Here is a 17,743-nt window from a genome sequence, read left to right on the forward strand (position 1 = left end):
AACAATTTGGCCCTTGTCAAAGTCGCTCAGGTCTTTACTCCTGCCCATTTCTCCTGCATCAAACACATCAACTTCAAGAACTGACTGTTCACTTGCTGCCTTGTATATCCCACCCCTTGATAGGTGCCATTGTAACAAGATAATCAGTTATTCACTTCACCTGTCAGTGGTCGTGTTTTGGCTCAATGCATATAGCATATTTCAAAAATGTATTGGGTCCGATTTGTTGTCGTGAATCGGGCATCACGTGGTGGTGGTATGCGCTGCAGTGAGTGCCCTTCTCGTCTTTGTTATTTATTTTTGTACCCAAGTATGATATCTGGTTGCAATGCTTTGTGTTCGCTGGGATCTTGAGGTCGTATGAGAGATACTTCCATGTTTTCAGTGTTTGCTCTTGGTTCATGTTCCCACATTTTGTGGAACTGGGATAACAAAGCTTTTGCAGATGTGCCATCGGATTAATTTACAAACTGTCATTGCGTATCCAGTTGTTCTGACGAGTCCTTTCTTTGGTTTTTTTTTTTTTTTCCTCTTCTTTTCACCCACCCCCAAACAAGTTTTGTAATGCTTCAATTGCCTTTTGGATGTTTATGTATTTGAGTGTACAATAAGCCTAGTGGCTGCTTGGGGTCCTAGGGTCCTGAGTTCAAACCACGTTGGCCGCTGAATTGATATACACCAGGAGGTTGACTCAGCCTGTCAGCCTTCCGAGGTCGGCAACATGAGTACCAGTGTACTGGTAAGGGGGACACTGCATCAGCGGCATGGCCGTGTCCCAACCAATGATTCAACCAGCAGCCACAGGCTGAGAGAGAGAGAGAGAGCGAGAACGATTGCTTGTCATAAAATATTTCGTACTCTCCATTTAACATTTGATTACCTTGTTATCCTGGCCTTTTTCCTTGTTGCTTTTGATCTGCTTTTTGGTGTTGTGAAATATATATTTATTTTGTTGTTTCCCCCCCCCCCCCTCCATAACAGCCGGCGGAATGCAGTGGATGCTTTCCGAGTCAATGTGATCCATGCACGGCAGCAAGTTCGCTCTCCGGTCACGAACATCGCGCGCACAAGCTTTTTCCATGTGAAGCGCTCCAACGTGTGGCTCGCTGCGGTCACAAAGCAAAATGTTAATGCAGCCATGGTCTTCGAGTTCCTGCTGAAGCTTTGTGAAGTCATGGCTTCATATTTTGGCAAGATCTCCGAAGAGAATATAAAAAACAACTTCGTGCTCATTTATGAGCTGCTTGATGGTGGGTTGCGTTAAGAAAAGAGTCCATTTCACATCAATCTTTGTGCAGAAGAGAAAATTGACAATTCTACAAAGTTGAGGCTCATGGAAAAACAGTCGTTTTGTATGTGGCGCATGGCTGTGCCGCTGATGCAGCAGTGCCCCCCCCCCTCTTCCACCACGTGGTAGGTTAGGGCAGGAATTTGGAATTTGTTTGGGGTCCTATTGGTAACTTCCCTACTCTTCACAAAGGACACCATAGGGTCTTTAATTCTGCCAGATGGGACATCCTGTTTAATGGCACGCACATTGATGCCTTGCCTGTGAGACACCAGAATGACAGTCTGTAGATCAAATTTTGAACCCAGGTTAAACGGCTCAAAAGTAAATGTGTGCATCTCGGCCATCTTGCTGGTCCCCCAGCCCCCCCCCCCGAAAAAAAACTGTTTGTGTTATGAATTTGCATTGGTACAGTCGAGCGAGGTTTTTATTTGTATTTTTTATATATACACATAAGAGGTCCGTCTAAAAAGTAATGGGACTGACTTCACAAATTTTATTCCAAAAAATATTGTTATGGCTGTGGAAATTCGCAGAACACCATAAAGGTTCCTTACATTAGCTATGCCAGTAAGTGAGTGTTCAGATAGCTTTCCCCACCGTTGTTTAGAGGGATTTCTTCGTGTACACCGGGCTGCGACCCTTTGAGATAGGGTTTTTCTTTATCTATCGTTATTTTGAACCTCCACACAAACAACCGCTGCCACAAACTATGCCACAATGCCAACCATGCTCAAATCACCCCCACTACGCCCGCTTGAGGACGCCATCCTCCACGGTCCACGCTACGACGGTTTCTGCGTCGGGAACCGTCCGAGAACGCGGGTCAGGATTGACAGAATAAAAGCTCTCGCAGAGCCTGTGAGGTTTTTCTTGCCTAATTTTCCCTCGCTTGATTCTTCTGCCTGAATCCCCCGCGCTTGGTGTGGAGGAAAGCAGCTCTCTCCCGATTGGTGGATGAACGGCGTGATGTGGACGGGATTGAGGAACGCCCCTTTTTTGGGAACCTTCTCGAAGGGAGGTGGAGTCAGAAGCGAGGTGGGGCGAAGGGCGGAGCCCCGCGCTATAAAGCGCGGACGCGCGCGAGGCTGCTTTTCTCTCTTCTCGGTTCATGCTCTCCCCTGTCTCCTCGGTGGTCCAATTCTTCCCCTCGCTCGTTCCTGCGCTCGTGGTCTGGCGAGCGGCCTGTTGGTGGAGACTCTTACGGGAGGCGCAGCAGTGCCGGCTGTCTGGTGGACCTGCGCGTCCGGACGAGGGGTGCCGGAGAGGGTTTGCCGGCCGCGTGGGAGGCCGCAACCACGCTGACGGTCGTGGGAGAGTGACTCGTCGGCCGCTGAAGGGAGGTCTTTTCCTGTTATTTTTGTATGCATGCTGTGGCGCCATGTCCTCTAAACCTGTTTAAGTGCTTGTACATAATAATTATAGTCGGTGGTAATGCTTTTTTCCTTGCTTGTATATTGCATGACTGCCCTTGCTTGCGTTGCGCTTCATAATAAATGTCCTTGTGTGAAACGTATCCCGTTCGTTGCGTCCTTTCCCCTTTGAAAGTGCCATCTTGCATCGTGGAATGAGTTGGTTTTGAACGCCCGGTAAAGAGAATCTGATCCGTCGAGGTCGGCGATAACACCGCTTGGTTATCACTGTAGTACGGAACGGACCGCTTAAGCAGTTCGTGTCCCAGGCCTACCTGCGGCGCGGTGCAGCCCCTCGGTAGGTTAGCTGCACGGGTACTTGGGTATATCGACATTCCGCGATTCACCCTATTTCGCGCGGGTAGAATGCGGACTGGGCTGTGATGAGGTTAAACCCCCACCCATGACTGGTTCCTGGCGGTAGTTCCAGGAGGGTCATGACTGAATTGTCCGTCCGGTGGGTGATGCGGTTTCGATTGGAGTTACGCGGCCGATCGCACGCCGGCTGGCGTGAATTCGTAACAATATATTGAAATCACAGCTTGTCCCCTTCAAAATAGTTTCCCTGCAGTCTCACACACTTGTCCATCTTCTTCCACCCTTCGATGCACCCCCCCCCCCCAGAAGGCTTCTTCTGGAATCCTCCGGAGCTCTGTCGTCATTGCCCTTTTGATGGCCTCCACATCAGGAAATCAGGTCCCCTTGAGCTTGGGGAAAAGGAAAAAAAATCACAAGGGGCAAGTCTGGCGAATACGGGGGTTGCTCCAATGTTGGCACGTTCCTCTGCCAGAAACTGTCGGATAATCAGGGCACTGTGAGCAGGAGCGTTGTCATGGTGGAGCACCCAAGCGTTGTTCTCCCACAGATCCCTCTTGTTCCGGACTGATCTCATGAGGTGCCGGAGGATCTCCTTGTGCAGATTGATTCACTGTTTGACCTTGTGGTAGAAACTCGAAGTGGACGATGCTCTTGATGTCAAACGCGATGTGCACCACCTTGACCTTCGGCAACCTTGCTTTCTTTGGTTTTGGTGATTACTGACTTTTCCACTGATGACGCTACCGTTTGGTCTCGGGATCGTATTCGAATATCCACGATTCATCACCAGTAATGACTCTCCCGAGCAGATCTGGATCATCCTCTAGGCGCTCGATAATGTCTTGACAGACAGTGACTCTGCTGTTTCTGGTCCTCGGACAACAGCTTGGGGACCGTCTTTGCGCACACTTGCGCATTTCGAGATTTTCAGTGATGATGCTCCAGACAGTGTCCTTGTTGATGGAAACTTCCTCAGCAATCATCTGCTCCATGAGTCGACTATCTGCGCGCACCATCTGCTTCACACGCTCAATGTTGTCCACCGTTCTGCTCGTTGAAGGTCTTCCAGACCGTGGATCGTCTTCAACCACCTCCCATCCCTCTTTGAACCTATTGTGCCATTCAAATGCATGTGTACGTGACATAGTGTCTTCCCCATAAACTTGCTGCAGCATTGCGAAGGATTCGGAAGGTGTTTTGGCAAGAAACTTCAGATTGGCTTTCTGCTCACGACTCGGACTAGGCAAAGTATAAAGCACGACCTGTAAAAAAAAAAAATATATATAAAAAAAAAAAAATCTCCAATCACATTGCTGGAATGTTGCTAAAGACTGATTCAACCCGTTCATTCAAGTTGTGTAAGTGGAGCACACAGGCTCAGTCATGTTACTTTTTTAGATGGACCTCGTGTATGTATGGATGGATGTATATGTATATAATTACTTTATAGGAGTTTGAAAGAGCTGCAACTGAGGATGTGCTTTGTCAATGTGCAAAACCCATGGTTGGAGTCTGTTTTGCAGAGATACTGGACTTTGGTTACCCACAAAACTCTGAAACGGGAACATTGAAAACATTCATCACCCAACAAGGCATAAAGTCACAGGTGGGAAGTTTGTGATGTTTGCTGTTCCATTGACTCCTTTCTTCTGCATCTCGGTAGTGTTTCGAGTTGAAGAATCATTCATATAAATATTTCATTACTAATACTTATTTTTATTTATTTATTTGTCAATGGGGCTTCTCTCATTACATTTTCTGTGGATCTTTTTGTTGACTTGCTTTCATTTTTTTTGTTGTAACTGCATGCAAAGTTGTCATTTGCTGGAAAAGCAAATGATTTGGTTAACATTGGTTTACTTGGTCATGAAGAGGTTTTTAATACTGTTGACTGTTTGTTGTTTCTCAAACCCCTTGACACCTTGTGCACTTGCGTGCTCTCCTGTCTTCGGACTTGGCATTGCTACCAATTAACATAGCATCAGGTATGCTGTGCCATCCTCTAACTTGGCTATTTCATCCTCATATCCTTGGTTTGGTTTTTCACTCTTCTGAATAATCCTTTTATCAACAAGTGTGAAGCGATTTCTAAATATTCTGTCAATCATTGGTTTGATGTGTGGAAAGTTTCCTATATTTAAGCGAGGGAAGATGGCGTGCATCGTGATCTGTATGCCTTGTGTTGGCTTGATGGTTAGGGTGTTGGGCTTGGGATCTTAGGATCCTGCGTTCAAATCCCCCTCTGCTGTTGAATTGATAACAGGTGGGGTTGACTCCGCCTGCCATCCTGAGGTCGGCAAAATGAGTGCCAGCTTGCTGGTATCCTGTGTCGGAGTGGTCCTCCCCATGGATTTATTATTCCTCTGCTCACCCTGATATCTATAAAGTGCATGAGCCAATATTATTGGTTTTAACCAGTATGATGAGACCATACCGTAATCACTTGTGTGACACAGATAACTTTTCCGAAATTCACAGGAAAATACCAGTTTATTGGTACAATCCACACCCCAAAAATTAACTCCAGTTCAGGACTACAAATTTCACTCCAAAGCAGTGTTTTGCCGATCTACAGTCGGAGCCATTTTAGGTGCTGAGTTCAGCGTGACGGATGACTCCTAACGTGTATGAAAAACAAAATGATGACTGGTCAGTGGCATGTTGAACGTGTTTAACTCTTCAGGGTGTATGTGTGGTATTTATCTGATTAGCACAGTAAGACGTGAGTTACACTCGTCTTTAACGGTAATTCGTGACTTTTGAAATGACGTATGAATGCTAAATGAGGCCTTCCGTGCATGTGCTGTTCGAGTTTTTATCCACGGACTCTGCTCCACAAACTGGAGCACTTTTAACCTGCCGTTCGTGGTGTGAAATCTGCTAAAATGGTCTTAACATAATTTTCAGCATTCAGATGAAGTCGACATTTCGATATGTTTTGCCATAATTGTTCCATTCTGAAATACAAATTGGATTGGGGGGGGAGGAATGAAGCAACACAAGAAAAAAAAAAAAAGTGTGGCTGCTGCAGTTGTCAAGATCATGAATGAGCCTTGGCATGAGTGCATGGTAGTTGATCACTATGACCATTTTGTCACTTCAAGGTGTCAGTTTTTTATTTATTTTTAAAACAATATCGACTGTAACTGTGTACCTACCCTAACATTGTACTCCGTTTTCAGACAAAAGAAGAGCAATCTCAAATAACGAGCCAGGTGACCGGGCAGATTGGTTGGCGCCGCGAGGGCATCAAGTATCGGAGAAACGAGCTTTTCCTGGATGTGTTGGAGAGTGTAAATCTGCTCATGTCACCACAGGGTAATATTCCACTGATATTTAGCTCTTTGTCCCTCCCCCACCACTGTCATTGTGGATCGGTCACCAATGACCTTACACCCTCTGTGTCCCTCCCCCCCACCCTCAACATTGACATGTGATCTGAACCCTCTGGCAGGTCAGGTGCTGAGTGCACACGTGTCTGGTCGTGTCGTCATGAAGAGCTATCTCAGTGGCATGCCAGAGTGCAAGTTTGGAATGAATGACAAGATTATAATTGAGAAGCAAAGCAAAGGAGGAACGGATGAGGCAGGCAAGAGGTGGGCTGTTTGGTTGTGCCCTGAAAAGGGAATTACTTGGTTTTATTTTTAATGGAGGAAAAGTGAGGGCAAGGTATGTTTTGGGTGGAGAAAAATGGGTTTGTGGTTTGTGAGTGAAGCTATGAAGTTGGCTCCTGTTTCATCCATAAGTACATGGCCAAAAGTATGTGGACACCTGCTCGCCCAAGATCTCCTTCCAAAATCATGGGCATGAATATGGAATTTGTTCCCCTTTTGCTGCTACAACAGCCTCCACTCTTCTGGGAAGGCTTTCCACGAGATGTTGGACCATTGCTGTGGGGATTTGCTGCCGTTCAGCCACAAGAGCATTAGTAAGGTCGGGCACTGATGTTGGGCTATTAGATCGTCTGGCTCACAGTCAGCGTTTCAATTCATCCCAAACGTGTTCGATGGGGTTGAGGTCAGGGCCCTGTGCAGGCCAGTCAAGTTTTTCCACACCAATCTCAACAAACCATTTCTGCATGGGGACATTGTCATGCTGAAACAGGAAAGGGCCTTCCCCAAACTGTTGCTACAAAATTGAAAGCACAGGATCATCTAGAATGTCATTGTATGCTGTCTCAAGATTTCCCTTCACTGCAACTAAGGGGCCTAGCCCAAACCATGAAAAACAGCCCCAGACCATTATTCCTCCTCCACCAAACTTTACAGTTGGCACTATGCATTCCGGCAGGTAGCATTCTCCTGGCATCCGCCAAACCGAGATTCATCCGTCAGACTGCCGGATGGTGAAGTGTAATTTATCACTCCAGAGAACGTGCTTCCACTGCTCCAGAGTCCAATGGCGGTATGCTGAACACGACTCCAGCCAACACTTGGTATTGCGCATGGTGATCTTTGGCTTGTGTGTGGCTGCTCTGCCATGGAAACGCATTTCATGAAGCTCTCAACAAACAGTGCTTGTGCTGACGTTGCTTCCAGTCAGTTTGGAACTCAGTAGTGAGTGCTGCAACCGACAGATGATTTTTCCGCGCTGCGTGCTTCAGCACTCGGCGGTCCCGTTCTGTGGGCTTGTGGCCTACCACTTTGCGACTGAGCTCTCTCTTATTGTGAAGTGGAAATGTCAAGGAGCAACAGCATTTACAGTTAACTGGGGCAACTCTTGCAGGGCAGAAATTTGACTGACTTGTTGGAAAGGTGTCTTCCTATGACGGTGTCACGTTGAAAGTCATTGAGCTCTTCAGTACGGCCCATTCAACTGCCATTGTTTGTCTATGGAGATTGCATGGCTGTGTGTTTGATTTTATACACCCGTCAGCAATGGGTGTGGCTGAAATGGCAGATTCCACTAATTGGAAGGGGTGTCCATATACTTGGCCATGTAGTGTACCTTGTGATGTGACCTCCCCCCTCAATAGAGTTGTAACTATTAACAAGTTTGATGTTTATAAAAGAGCTGTTTTGTACAAAGTTTGCCTCTGTTCTTTTAATATGTGTAAAAGTACACCGATATCTTTATTACCTCCACGACCTTAGGTAGATGGAGGTTGTTTTTACCCCCCCTCTCTCTCTGAGCAGGGTATCTTAATGTTGTTTATGGATTTTGGCAAAATTTGGTGGACAGTTTGAGTGTGACAGACTAATTGATTTGTTTTTGGTAAAGATATTAAATATGAGAATTTTATTCTTTGATTCTTCAGCATTTGAGAGATTGGGGGGAGGGGCAGTGTTTAAAAAATGATGGACAGCATCACATCTCAAAAAGTTGACGAATTGTGGATTAATTTGGTTCAGGTCCAGATGCAGATTTGGCCTGTTAGTGGGATTCAAAATGTAAACTGTTCAGCCTGACAGAGGAACGTGCTCCACCGCATGCCGTTCTGGTTCCACATATAGATGTTGAAACTCCAGCATGAGTTTTAATTTGATGAAATGTATTCGTTACATCTGTGTTGAAAGGTTCCGATGTGATGTGATCTGGTCATGTCTCAAGTGTGCTGCATGCATGGTTGTGGGTATTGACAACTACCTAATACTAATTGTTGTGTATGTATGCTCTGTTGCTTGCAGTGGCAAACAGTCCATTGCGATTGATGACTGCACCTTCCATCAGTGCGTACGATTGAGCAAGTTTGAGTCCGAGCGCAGCATCAGCTTCATCCCACCTGATGGCGAGTTTGAGCTCATGAGGTGAGCAGTTTTGCTCATTATTGGTATTATGGTTATCAAGCGAGTTTTGTCACTTGCCTTGTGTTGATTTGTGCCCCACCGTGGTTGCGTTACATGGGACTGCCGTAACCATGTTTTCCTGCAAACGAAGCTTCCAAAACTTTTTTTTATTTTTGTTCTGCTTCCACCGACTGTCACCAGAAGCATTGTTTACGAGTTGTGCGTCCATGATGGGTTGTCATTACCGCAATAACTTAAGAACGGCTGAAGGGATCCACGTCAAACTTGATAAAAGTATGTCTAATGATGTTTTGATAAACTGATTAGATTATGGGGTTAAAAGTCAGACTTCCCTTTGGGTAAAAATTCTGTTACCGTGCTTACTTGTGAACCAGTGATGGGATTTTGATGAAACTTGGTACAAGTACAGTGGGGAGAACAAGTATTTGATACACTGCCGATTTTGCAGGTTTTCCCACTTACAAAGCACGTAGAGGTCTAATTTTTATCATAGGTACACTTCAACTGTGAAAGGCGGAATCTAAAACAAAAATCCTGAAAATCACATTGTATGATTTTTTTTTTTTTTTAAATAATTCATTTGCATTTGATTGCATGAAATAAGTATTTGATAAATCAGAAAAACAGAACTTAATATTTGGTACAGAAACCTTTGTATGCAATTACAGAGATCAAACGTTTCCTCGAGTTCTTAACCAGGTTTGCACAGACTGCAGCAGGGATTTTGGCCCACTCCTCCATACAGATCTTCTCCAGATCCTTCAGGTTTCGGGGCTGTCGCTGGGCAACACAGACTTTCAGCTCCCTCCAAAGATTTTCCATTGGGTTCAGGTCTGCAGACTGCCTTGGCCACTCCAGGACCTTGAGATGCTTCTTACGGAGCCACTCCTTAGTTGCCCTGGCTGTGTTTCAGGTCATTGTCATGCTGGAAGACCCAGCCACGCCCCATCTTCAATGCTATTGTTGAGGGAAGGAGGTTGTTGGCCAAGATCTCACGATACATGGCCCCATCCATCCTCCCCTCAATACGGTGCAGTCGTCCTGTCCCCTTTGCAGAAAAGCATCCCCAAAGAATGATGTTTCCACCTCTATGCTTCATGGTTGGGATGGTGTTCTTGGGGTTGTACTCTTCCTTCTTCTTCCTCCAAACACGGCGAGTGGAGTTTAAACCAAACGGCTCTATTTTGGTCTCATCAGACCACATGACCTTCTCCCATTCCTCCTTTGGATCATCCAGATGGTCATTGGCAAACTTCAGACGGGCCTGGACATGCGCTGGCTTGAGCAGAGGGACCTTGCGTGCGCTGCAGGATTTTAATCCATGACGGTGTAGTGTGTTACTTCTGGTTTTCTTTGATACTGTGGTCCCAGCTATCTTCAGGTCATTGATCAGGTCCTGCCGTGTAGTTCTGTGCTGATCCCTCACCTTTCTCATGATCATTAAGGCTCCACGAGGTGAGATCTTGCATGGAGCCCCAGACTGAGGGAGATTGACTGTTGTCTTGAACTTCTTCCATTTTCTAATAATTGCACCAACAGTTGTTGCCTTCTCACCAAGCTGCTTGCCTATTGTCCTGTAGCCCATCCCAGCCTTGTGCAAGTCTACAATTTTGTCCCTGATGTCCTAAGACAGCTCTTTGGTCTTGCCCATTGTGGAGAGGTTGGAGTCTGATTGAGTGTGGACAGCTGTCTTTTATGCAGCTAATGAGTTAATACAGGTAATGAGTGGAGAATGGGAGGGCTTCTTAAAGACAAAACTCACAGGTCTGTGAGAGCCGGAATTCTTACTGGTTGGTAGGTGATCAAATACTTATTTCATGCAATAAAATGCAAATTATTTATTTAAAAATCATACAATGTGATTTTCAGGATTTTTGTTTTAGATTCCATCTTTCACAGTTGAAGTGTACCTATGATAAAAATTACAGACCTCTACGTGCTTTGTAAGTGGGAAAACCTGCAAAATCAGCAGTGTATCAAATATTTGTTCTCCCCACTGTATATATTGATGCAAAGATGAACGAATTAGTTTTTGGTGTCAGGTAAAAAAAATGTGATACTTGAGAACAGCTGAAGGGATTTAAATCACTTTGTACAAGTATATGTAATAATGTGGGTGGAGGCGTATCGATCGACGTCTTGACGTGGAATTGTCTCGTTTGTTTTTCATTCCAGGAAAATTTGCGACATATTTTGTGCAGTCGATGTCTGTCTGGGAGAGAATCTTGATTTGTATAAAACTCGCTTATTCCCACTCCATCCCTCCTTCACCACTTGTATATTGAGAGTTTTGAACTGTTGTAGCTTCAGAGGTACACAACCAGATTGTGTGAAATAAATTGATTGGAGCTATATTCTGCAGCTGCCAAACGTGGGTGAGACTTGGTTGGTGTTCAGCAGTTGCAGTTTGCTTGGTTGTGAATTATTTTTGTCTTTGTCAATTGACAGTTTTTGGGGTTTCCTTCAGATACCGGACCACAAAGGACATAATTCTGCCGTTTCGTGTGATTCCTCTTGTGAGGGAGGTTGGCCGAGCGAAGCTGGAGGTGAAGGTTGTCATCAAATCAAACTTTAAGCCTTCACTGCTGGCACAGAAGATTGAGGTACGTTTGTACACATAATTTATCGCACATCGACGAAAAGGGTTGTGGCCGGGTGGTATTGCGTTTCACATGTTGCGAATTTGAAATGTTTTGCTTAGGTGCGGATCCCAACGCCATTGAATACCAGTGGAGTCCAAGTTATTTGTATGAAGGGAAAAGCGAAGTACAAAGCAAGTGAAAATGCCATTGTGTGGAAGTGAGTATTGTGAATGTTTGTTTGTTTTGGTATGGCCTTGAGAATCGAATTTTCCACCAAGCGGTGTGATGAGCCAAATGCCCCCTTGACAGGCTAAAGCGCATGGCTGGGATGAAGGAGTCTCAAATCAGTGCAGAGATAGAGTTGCTTCCTACAAATGAGAAGAAAAAGTGGGCTCGACCTCCTATTTCAATGAACTTCGAGGTATTTCCACCATTCCCATTCCCAATTTTTTTTTTATATATATATTTTTTTGTGGTTGAGAAGAGCAGCTTTGAAATTCACTACTTTAGCATGCTCCAGATATACAGTGGGGAGAACAAGTATTTGATACACTAGCGATTTTGCAGGTTTTCCCACTTACAAAGCACATAGAGGTCTGTAATTTTTATCATAGGTATACTTCAACTGTAGAAGACGGAATCTAAAACAAAAATCCTGAAAAATCACATTGTATGATTTTAAAAATTAATTCGCATTTGATTGCATGAAATAAGTATTTGATACATCAGAAAAACAGAACTTAATATTTGGTACAGAAACCTTTGTTTGCAATTGCAGAGATCAGACGTTTCCTGTAATTCTTAACCAGGTTTGCACAGACTGCAGCAGGGATTTTGGCCCACTCCTCCATACAGATCTTCTCCAGATCCTTCAGGTTTCGGGGCCATCGCTGGGCAACACAGACTTTCAGCTCCCTCCAAAGATTTTCTATTGGGTTCAGGTCTGGAGACTGGCTAGGCCACTCCAGGACCTTGAGATGCTTCTTGCGGAGCCACTCCTTAGTTGCCCTGGCTGTGTGTTTCGGGTCGTTGTCATGCTGGAAGACCCAGCCACACCCCATCTTCGATGAGGTTGTTGACCAAGATCTCGCGATACATGGCCCCATCCATCCTCCCCTCAATACAGTGCAGTCGTCCTGTCCCCTTTGCAGAAAAGCATCCCCAAAGAATGATGTTTCCACCTCCATGCTTCACAGTTGGGATGGTGTTCTTGGGGTTGTACTCATCCTTCTTCCTCCAAACACGGCGAGTGGAGTTTAAACAAAAAAGCTCTATTTTGGTCTCATCAGACCACATGACCTTCTCCCATTCCTCCTCCCGATCATCCAGATGGTCATTGGCAAACTTCAGACGGGCCTGGACATGCGCTGGCTTGAGCAGAGGGACCTTGCGTGTGCTGCAGGATTTTAATCCATGACGGCGTAGTGTGTTACTTATGGTTTTCTTTGATACTGTGGTCCCAGCTCTCTTCAGGTCATTGACCAGGTCCTGCTGTGTAGTTCTGGGCTGATCTGTCACCTTTCTCATGATCATTGAGGCTCCACGAGGTGAGATCTTGCATGGAGCCCCAGACTGAGGGAGATTCACTGTTATCTTGAACTTCTTCCATTTTCTAATAATTGCTCCAACAGTTGTTGCCTTCTCACCAAGCTGCTTACCTATTGTCCTGTAGCCATCCCAGCCTTGTGCAAGTCTACAATTTTGTCCCTGATGTCCTTGGACAGCTCTCTGGTCTTGCCCATTGTGGAGTGGTTGGAGTCTGATTGAGTGTGGACAGCTGTCTTTTATGCAGATAAAGAGTTCAAACAGGTGCAGAGTTATACAGGTAGAGTGGAGAATGGGATGGCTTCTTAAAGACAAAACTAACAGGTCTGTGAGAGCCGGAATTCTTACTGGTTGGTAGGTGATCAAATACTTATTTCATGCAATAAAATGCAAATTATTTATTTAAAAATCATACAATGTGATTTTCAGGATTTTTGTTTTAGATTCCGTCTTTCACAGTTGAAGTGTACCTATGATAAAAATTACAGACCTCGACGTGCTTTGTAAGTGGGAAAACCTGCAAAATCGGCAGTGTATCAAATACTTGTTCTCCCCACTGTATGTGAGGTGATCATGGAAGCTCGTGATGGTTATGATGTTGTCCGAGTCATCCTCTCACCCGCATCTCCCCCAGGAAAAGCAATAGCTTTGAAAATCAACGTTTGTTCACGTTAAACTGATGCTCTGTCTCCATAAGAAACATCGGAACCAATCTGAGGCAGAGCGTAGGTCTGAATACCTATTGGTGTCAACAATTGAGGTGAATGTGGTACTGCTGACAAAGTAAACTATACATTGTCAACAGCACCATATTGAGTAGCAATGTCAACTGCCTTGTTACATTACAATCAAAATAGTGGTGAAGGGTTCCATTGGTATGATCAAATTCCCATGAAATGCAACTTTTTGTAAACCAGGAAATGATTGCAGTAGCCGATTCATGGTGCTGATCAGGTGTGTTTGTGTGGTGTTTTATATATATTACACACACACGACTTTTTTTTTTTTTGTCATCTTTCCCCCACCCAGTGTCTGAGCCTTGACCTGTACTCAGAATGGACTTGTCTATGGTTTGACATTGAATTGTACAATTGCAAAAAAAAAAAAAATTCAGTGTCTTCAGAAATAAATTGCTTGATTGTTCATATAAAACTCATGACTGCAAGTTTCCACAGTGTTGTGGATGTATTCCTGGAAAGGGTTGTGAACTGTCACAAACTGTGATACATGTGCTGATAATGATTCTGCAGCTTGTTTTAAATATTGCACCTCTGTTTCATAAACATGTGAAAACTATTTACATTCCTAATTTTATCAGAAAGGTCATCCGACATTTAATATATATATATATATATATATATATATATATATATATATATATATATATATATATATATATATATATATATATAAACAATATGCCCAAAACGGCGAGTTAGTATTAATGACCTTGGACGCAAGTGATGCTTGTGAGTGTCAGGGAGGAATTAACACCTCCAATTGTTCTTCCTGACAGTTTTGCCAACTCCCCAAGTTTATTTGCTTGGTCTTTTACTATGAATGAACGAAATAAATTGACCAAATCGACTTGTAGGCCGAAAATTACGATAATAGCCAATGTCTGTCAGTGTGTACGTAATATGTAAACAAACTAAACATCCACCAAAATTGATGTAATGTCCAGCATTTCCTTTATAGGGTTTAAGCAGTCATATATATATATATATATATATATATATATATATATATATATATATATATATATATATATATATATATATATATATATATATATATATATATATATATATATATATATATATATATATATATTAGATTCACAAGGAACTTTAATGCAGAAAGAGGTGTGTGGTCGCTCCACTATGAGCCTTGGATCATGTAGTGTAGTAATAACTAGGACTGCACTCGGTTGAATGAACCAGTGAACCTCCACCACCTCATGCCTGATAAAGTAGAACATATCTGGCCCAATTTTTTTTTTCGCCCCCCCCCCAATCTAACAAAAGTGAAGAATCACTGAAAATTTTAAATGATTCCCAGATCTGGATTCGCATTTGCACTAAAATCGATTCGTCCTGGCCACACACATAACCTGCCCAAGGTTCGTCTGAATGTTCACAACTTTTTTTGAGATACTGTGCTTCATCTAGTTGTTGGCGCCGTCTCTGACGAATTGCTTGAACAATTCTAGTATATGGATCTTCACCAAAATCTGATCGTCCTTGTATCATACCCCACCGACCCACCAAATTTCATCGGAATTCATCCACAACGTTTAGACATATCCTGCAAACAGGCATGAAAACATAACCTCTGACTCTTTAATGGGGAAATCATTTCAGATGACAAAAATAGTGTGCACAACATCAGTTCAATCTAACCGTTTATAAACTGTAATTCTCTACAGGTGGAGATGTAGAGATAAGAACAGTAGAACAAGCAGATAACTCACCAGGGCGTTCCATCGATGCAATATCCGGTCTCAGTTTTACATCTCCTCCAAAACCACAGGTTGCACAAAGTTTAAAATGTGACTTCATTACCAAGGACCTGGGCAGTGAGTGCATGGTCAAGAAAAAATTCATTTGGGCAATCTTTATTGATCCCATCGATAAATGCATAGCCAAAGTATGGGGCCTGCTGTTGTAACAACACTTTGTTGATTAATGGTGTGTTGTGATTGGCTCCTAGCAAGTAACATCAATTCTCCCTTACTGTACCTATTTGCTTATGAGAATAAAAAAAAATAATAATAATTTACATTAGTGCTATGAACGACAACAAAAAGTTGTATTTTGGCCCACAGGCTTGCTTGTGGAGACATAAATACGAAAGCATGTTTGCAGTTCTGCATTTCAGGAAATGCAATAATATGTCACCGTTTATTTCCCCTTCAGGTTCCTTTTGCTCCATCGGGCCTTAAGGTGCGATACCTGAAGGTGTTCGAGCCCAAGCTGAACTACAGCGATCACGACGTCATCAAATGGGTCCGGTACATTGGGCGCAGTGGGTTGTACGAGACTCGATCTTGATACGTAGTTCTTCACGAAGGATGCCGAGGAGCAGATGGTGATTTTGACTCAACTTTCATTCGTTTCACTGTCTATTATAAAAAGAGAAAGACCACCATGGTGAATTGAGCCCTGAATTGTCTGTTTTGGAATTTTTTTTTATTGGGCGGGAGGGGGGAGTGACATCTTGTTTTGTCAGTGATGGTGTTGGAGAGCTCTGTTCCTGGTCTTGTGATGAAAAATTTGTGGGATACTCGAGTAGCCATGCAGACAATGCTTGGAGGTGAAACTTTGCAGACAAGGTGCGACAATTGAGAAAGCATGCGGTTGTCTTCGGAAGCCAAAGTTTCAGTTAAAGCAGTGAGGTTGAGTGCATGAGGTGTAATTTTGGCAGTCCACCTATCACAAGTATTCGTATACGAGTTGGGATGTAATTGTTTGTTTGTGATCTTCACCGTACCACTTGCACCTTCCTCCCCACCCCACTCCCCAATAGGTATATGCCCTAAAGATGTAATTCCTCGACCTCTGGCTCTATCATGATATTGTCCTCGATTGAATTGTGCCGTTACACTCTACTTGTGACTTTCTGCTTCGGCTTGTATTTGTGCTTGACTAATCTTTCTTTTTTTTTTATCCCAAAATGGTTGTCGTCATGTTGGACACTATATACTCTGATTTGATGACCTTGTGATTCCTTCTTTTTATTATTTTTTTTTTCCACAATGAACATGTTTGTCTGGTGGTGGTGAGAACGTTTAACTTGCTCACTTGTGCTGGGTACGTCGATGACGATTGTGTGCATTTGAGTGATGGTGCATTCAACTTCTGGCCAATAAATGTGGTACAGATTAAGCCATCTGAGGGGTTGCCTTCTTTTCTTTGGGGGGGGGGGAGTTTAATACATATATATTTATGTCTTTTCCAAGATTGGGGCCAAAAATATGTTTATTTGTGATATTCAAATTGTATGGTTGATAATTTTATTCCTGTCCCTACTCAACTTGATGCTGATGCAGTTACAGGTGTACAAGAAATTATCATTTCTTTACTCCATATGCAAAATGTATATTAATCTGGTGAGAGGTCTTGCTCTGGATCTCTGAAATACATGGAGAATTTTAGTTCTTTTTTCAGTGTTCAGTGAGACATGCAGCTCTTTGGCATTTTCAAACGTTGGTGCCTCAGTTTGTCAGGTTGATGTATTTCCAGGTGAAAATCATTTTCAGCTTTTGTGCAGCGATCGGCCTAATTTTGAAGGATTGTCACATATATTTCAAGACCAGATGTGTAAAATCTATCCCAGCTCGATGTCAAAACTGAAATCCTTTGGGTACTTTGATAGATCATATACAATTTATGGTATGGAAGGTGAAAAGTTAAGTCTGCTTCTTAACAGACTAGGGAATTGTATATAATATGAAGCCCTCAGAGTTTAGTGAATACATCTGGACATTGCCTCAGACCAACATTCCAGTTGAGTTGATATAATATTTTCCTATCAAGCTTGCTGGTACCTTGTATCTATCATGTCATAAAATCCCTTTAAGTAAAATATATTTAACTAAAAGGGAATTCCATTTTTTACTAAATTAAAGCATATTTGAAAGGTTGGGCTGCAAATCACATCTTTCCTCGACAGGTTGATCATCTTTCAACACGGAGGAAAGATATGGTTATGTAAATTACATGTTCAAGCACATACAATCATACCATATTTGAGTACATTTTCCATTAAAGATTTATAATGGGAAATTTTCAATGTCAACTGTCATTGACAACATTTTGTTATTGTTTCATCACCCTCAAACCCACAATA

The 17,743-nt window shown here is 43.3% G+C and overlaps 1 protein-coding gene across 3 annotated transcripts in view; it reads left to right on the forward strand.

Moving 5' to 3' along the window:
* The window catches only part of AP2M1 (adaptor related protein complex 2 subunit mu 1), a 40,409-nt gene extending 23,626 nt beyond the window's left edge, over positions 1–16,783 (forward strand). For all 3 annotated transcript variants that reach the window (XM_085876226.1, XM_085876227.1, XM_085876229.1), the window contains exons 3-11: positions 982–1,250; positions 4,542–4,624; positions 6,201–6,336; positions 6,473–6,614; positions 8,646–8,765; positions 11,233–11,368; positions 11,467–11,564; positions 11,657–11,768; positions 15,811–16,783. In XM_085876226.1, coding sequence (XP_085732352.1) covers positions 982–1,250; positions 4,542–4,624; positions 6,201–6,336; positions 6,473–6,614; positions 8,646–8,765; positions 11,233–11,368; positions 11,467–11,564; positions 11,657–11,768; positions 15,811–15,945 — 1,231 coding nt within the window. In that variant the 3' untranslated portion in view covers positions 15,946–16,783. The remainder of the gene's footprint in view (positions 1–981; positions 1,251–4,541; positions 4,625–6,200; positions 6,337–6,472; positions 6,615–8,645; positions 8,766–11,232; positions 11,369–11,466; positions 11,565–11,656; positions 11,769–15,810) is intronic.
* Positions 16,784–17,743: the final 960 nt, after the last annotated feature.

The sequence above is a fragment of the Eptatretus burgeri genome, chromosome 4 (assembly GCF_056783735.1).
Source record: "Eptatretus burgeri isolate ZD-2024b chromosome 4, Ebu_testis_v1, whole genome shotgun sequence".
Lineage (NCBI taxonomy): Eukaryota > Metazoa > Chordata > Myxini > Myxiniformes > Myxinidae > Eptatretus > Eptatretus burgeri.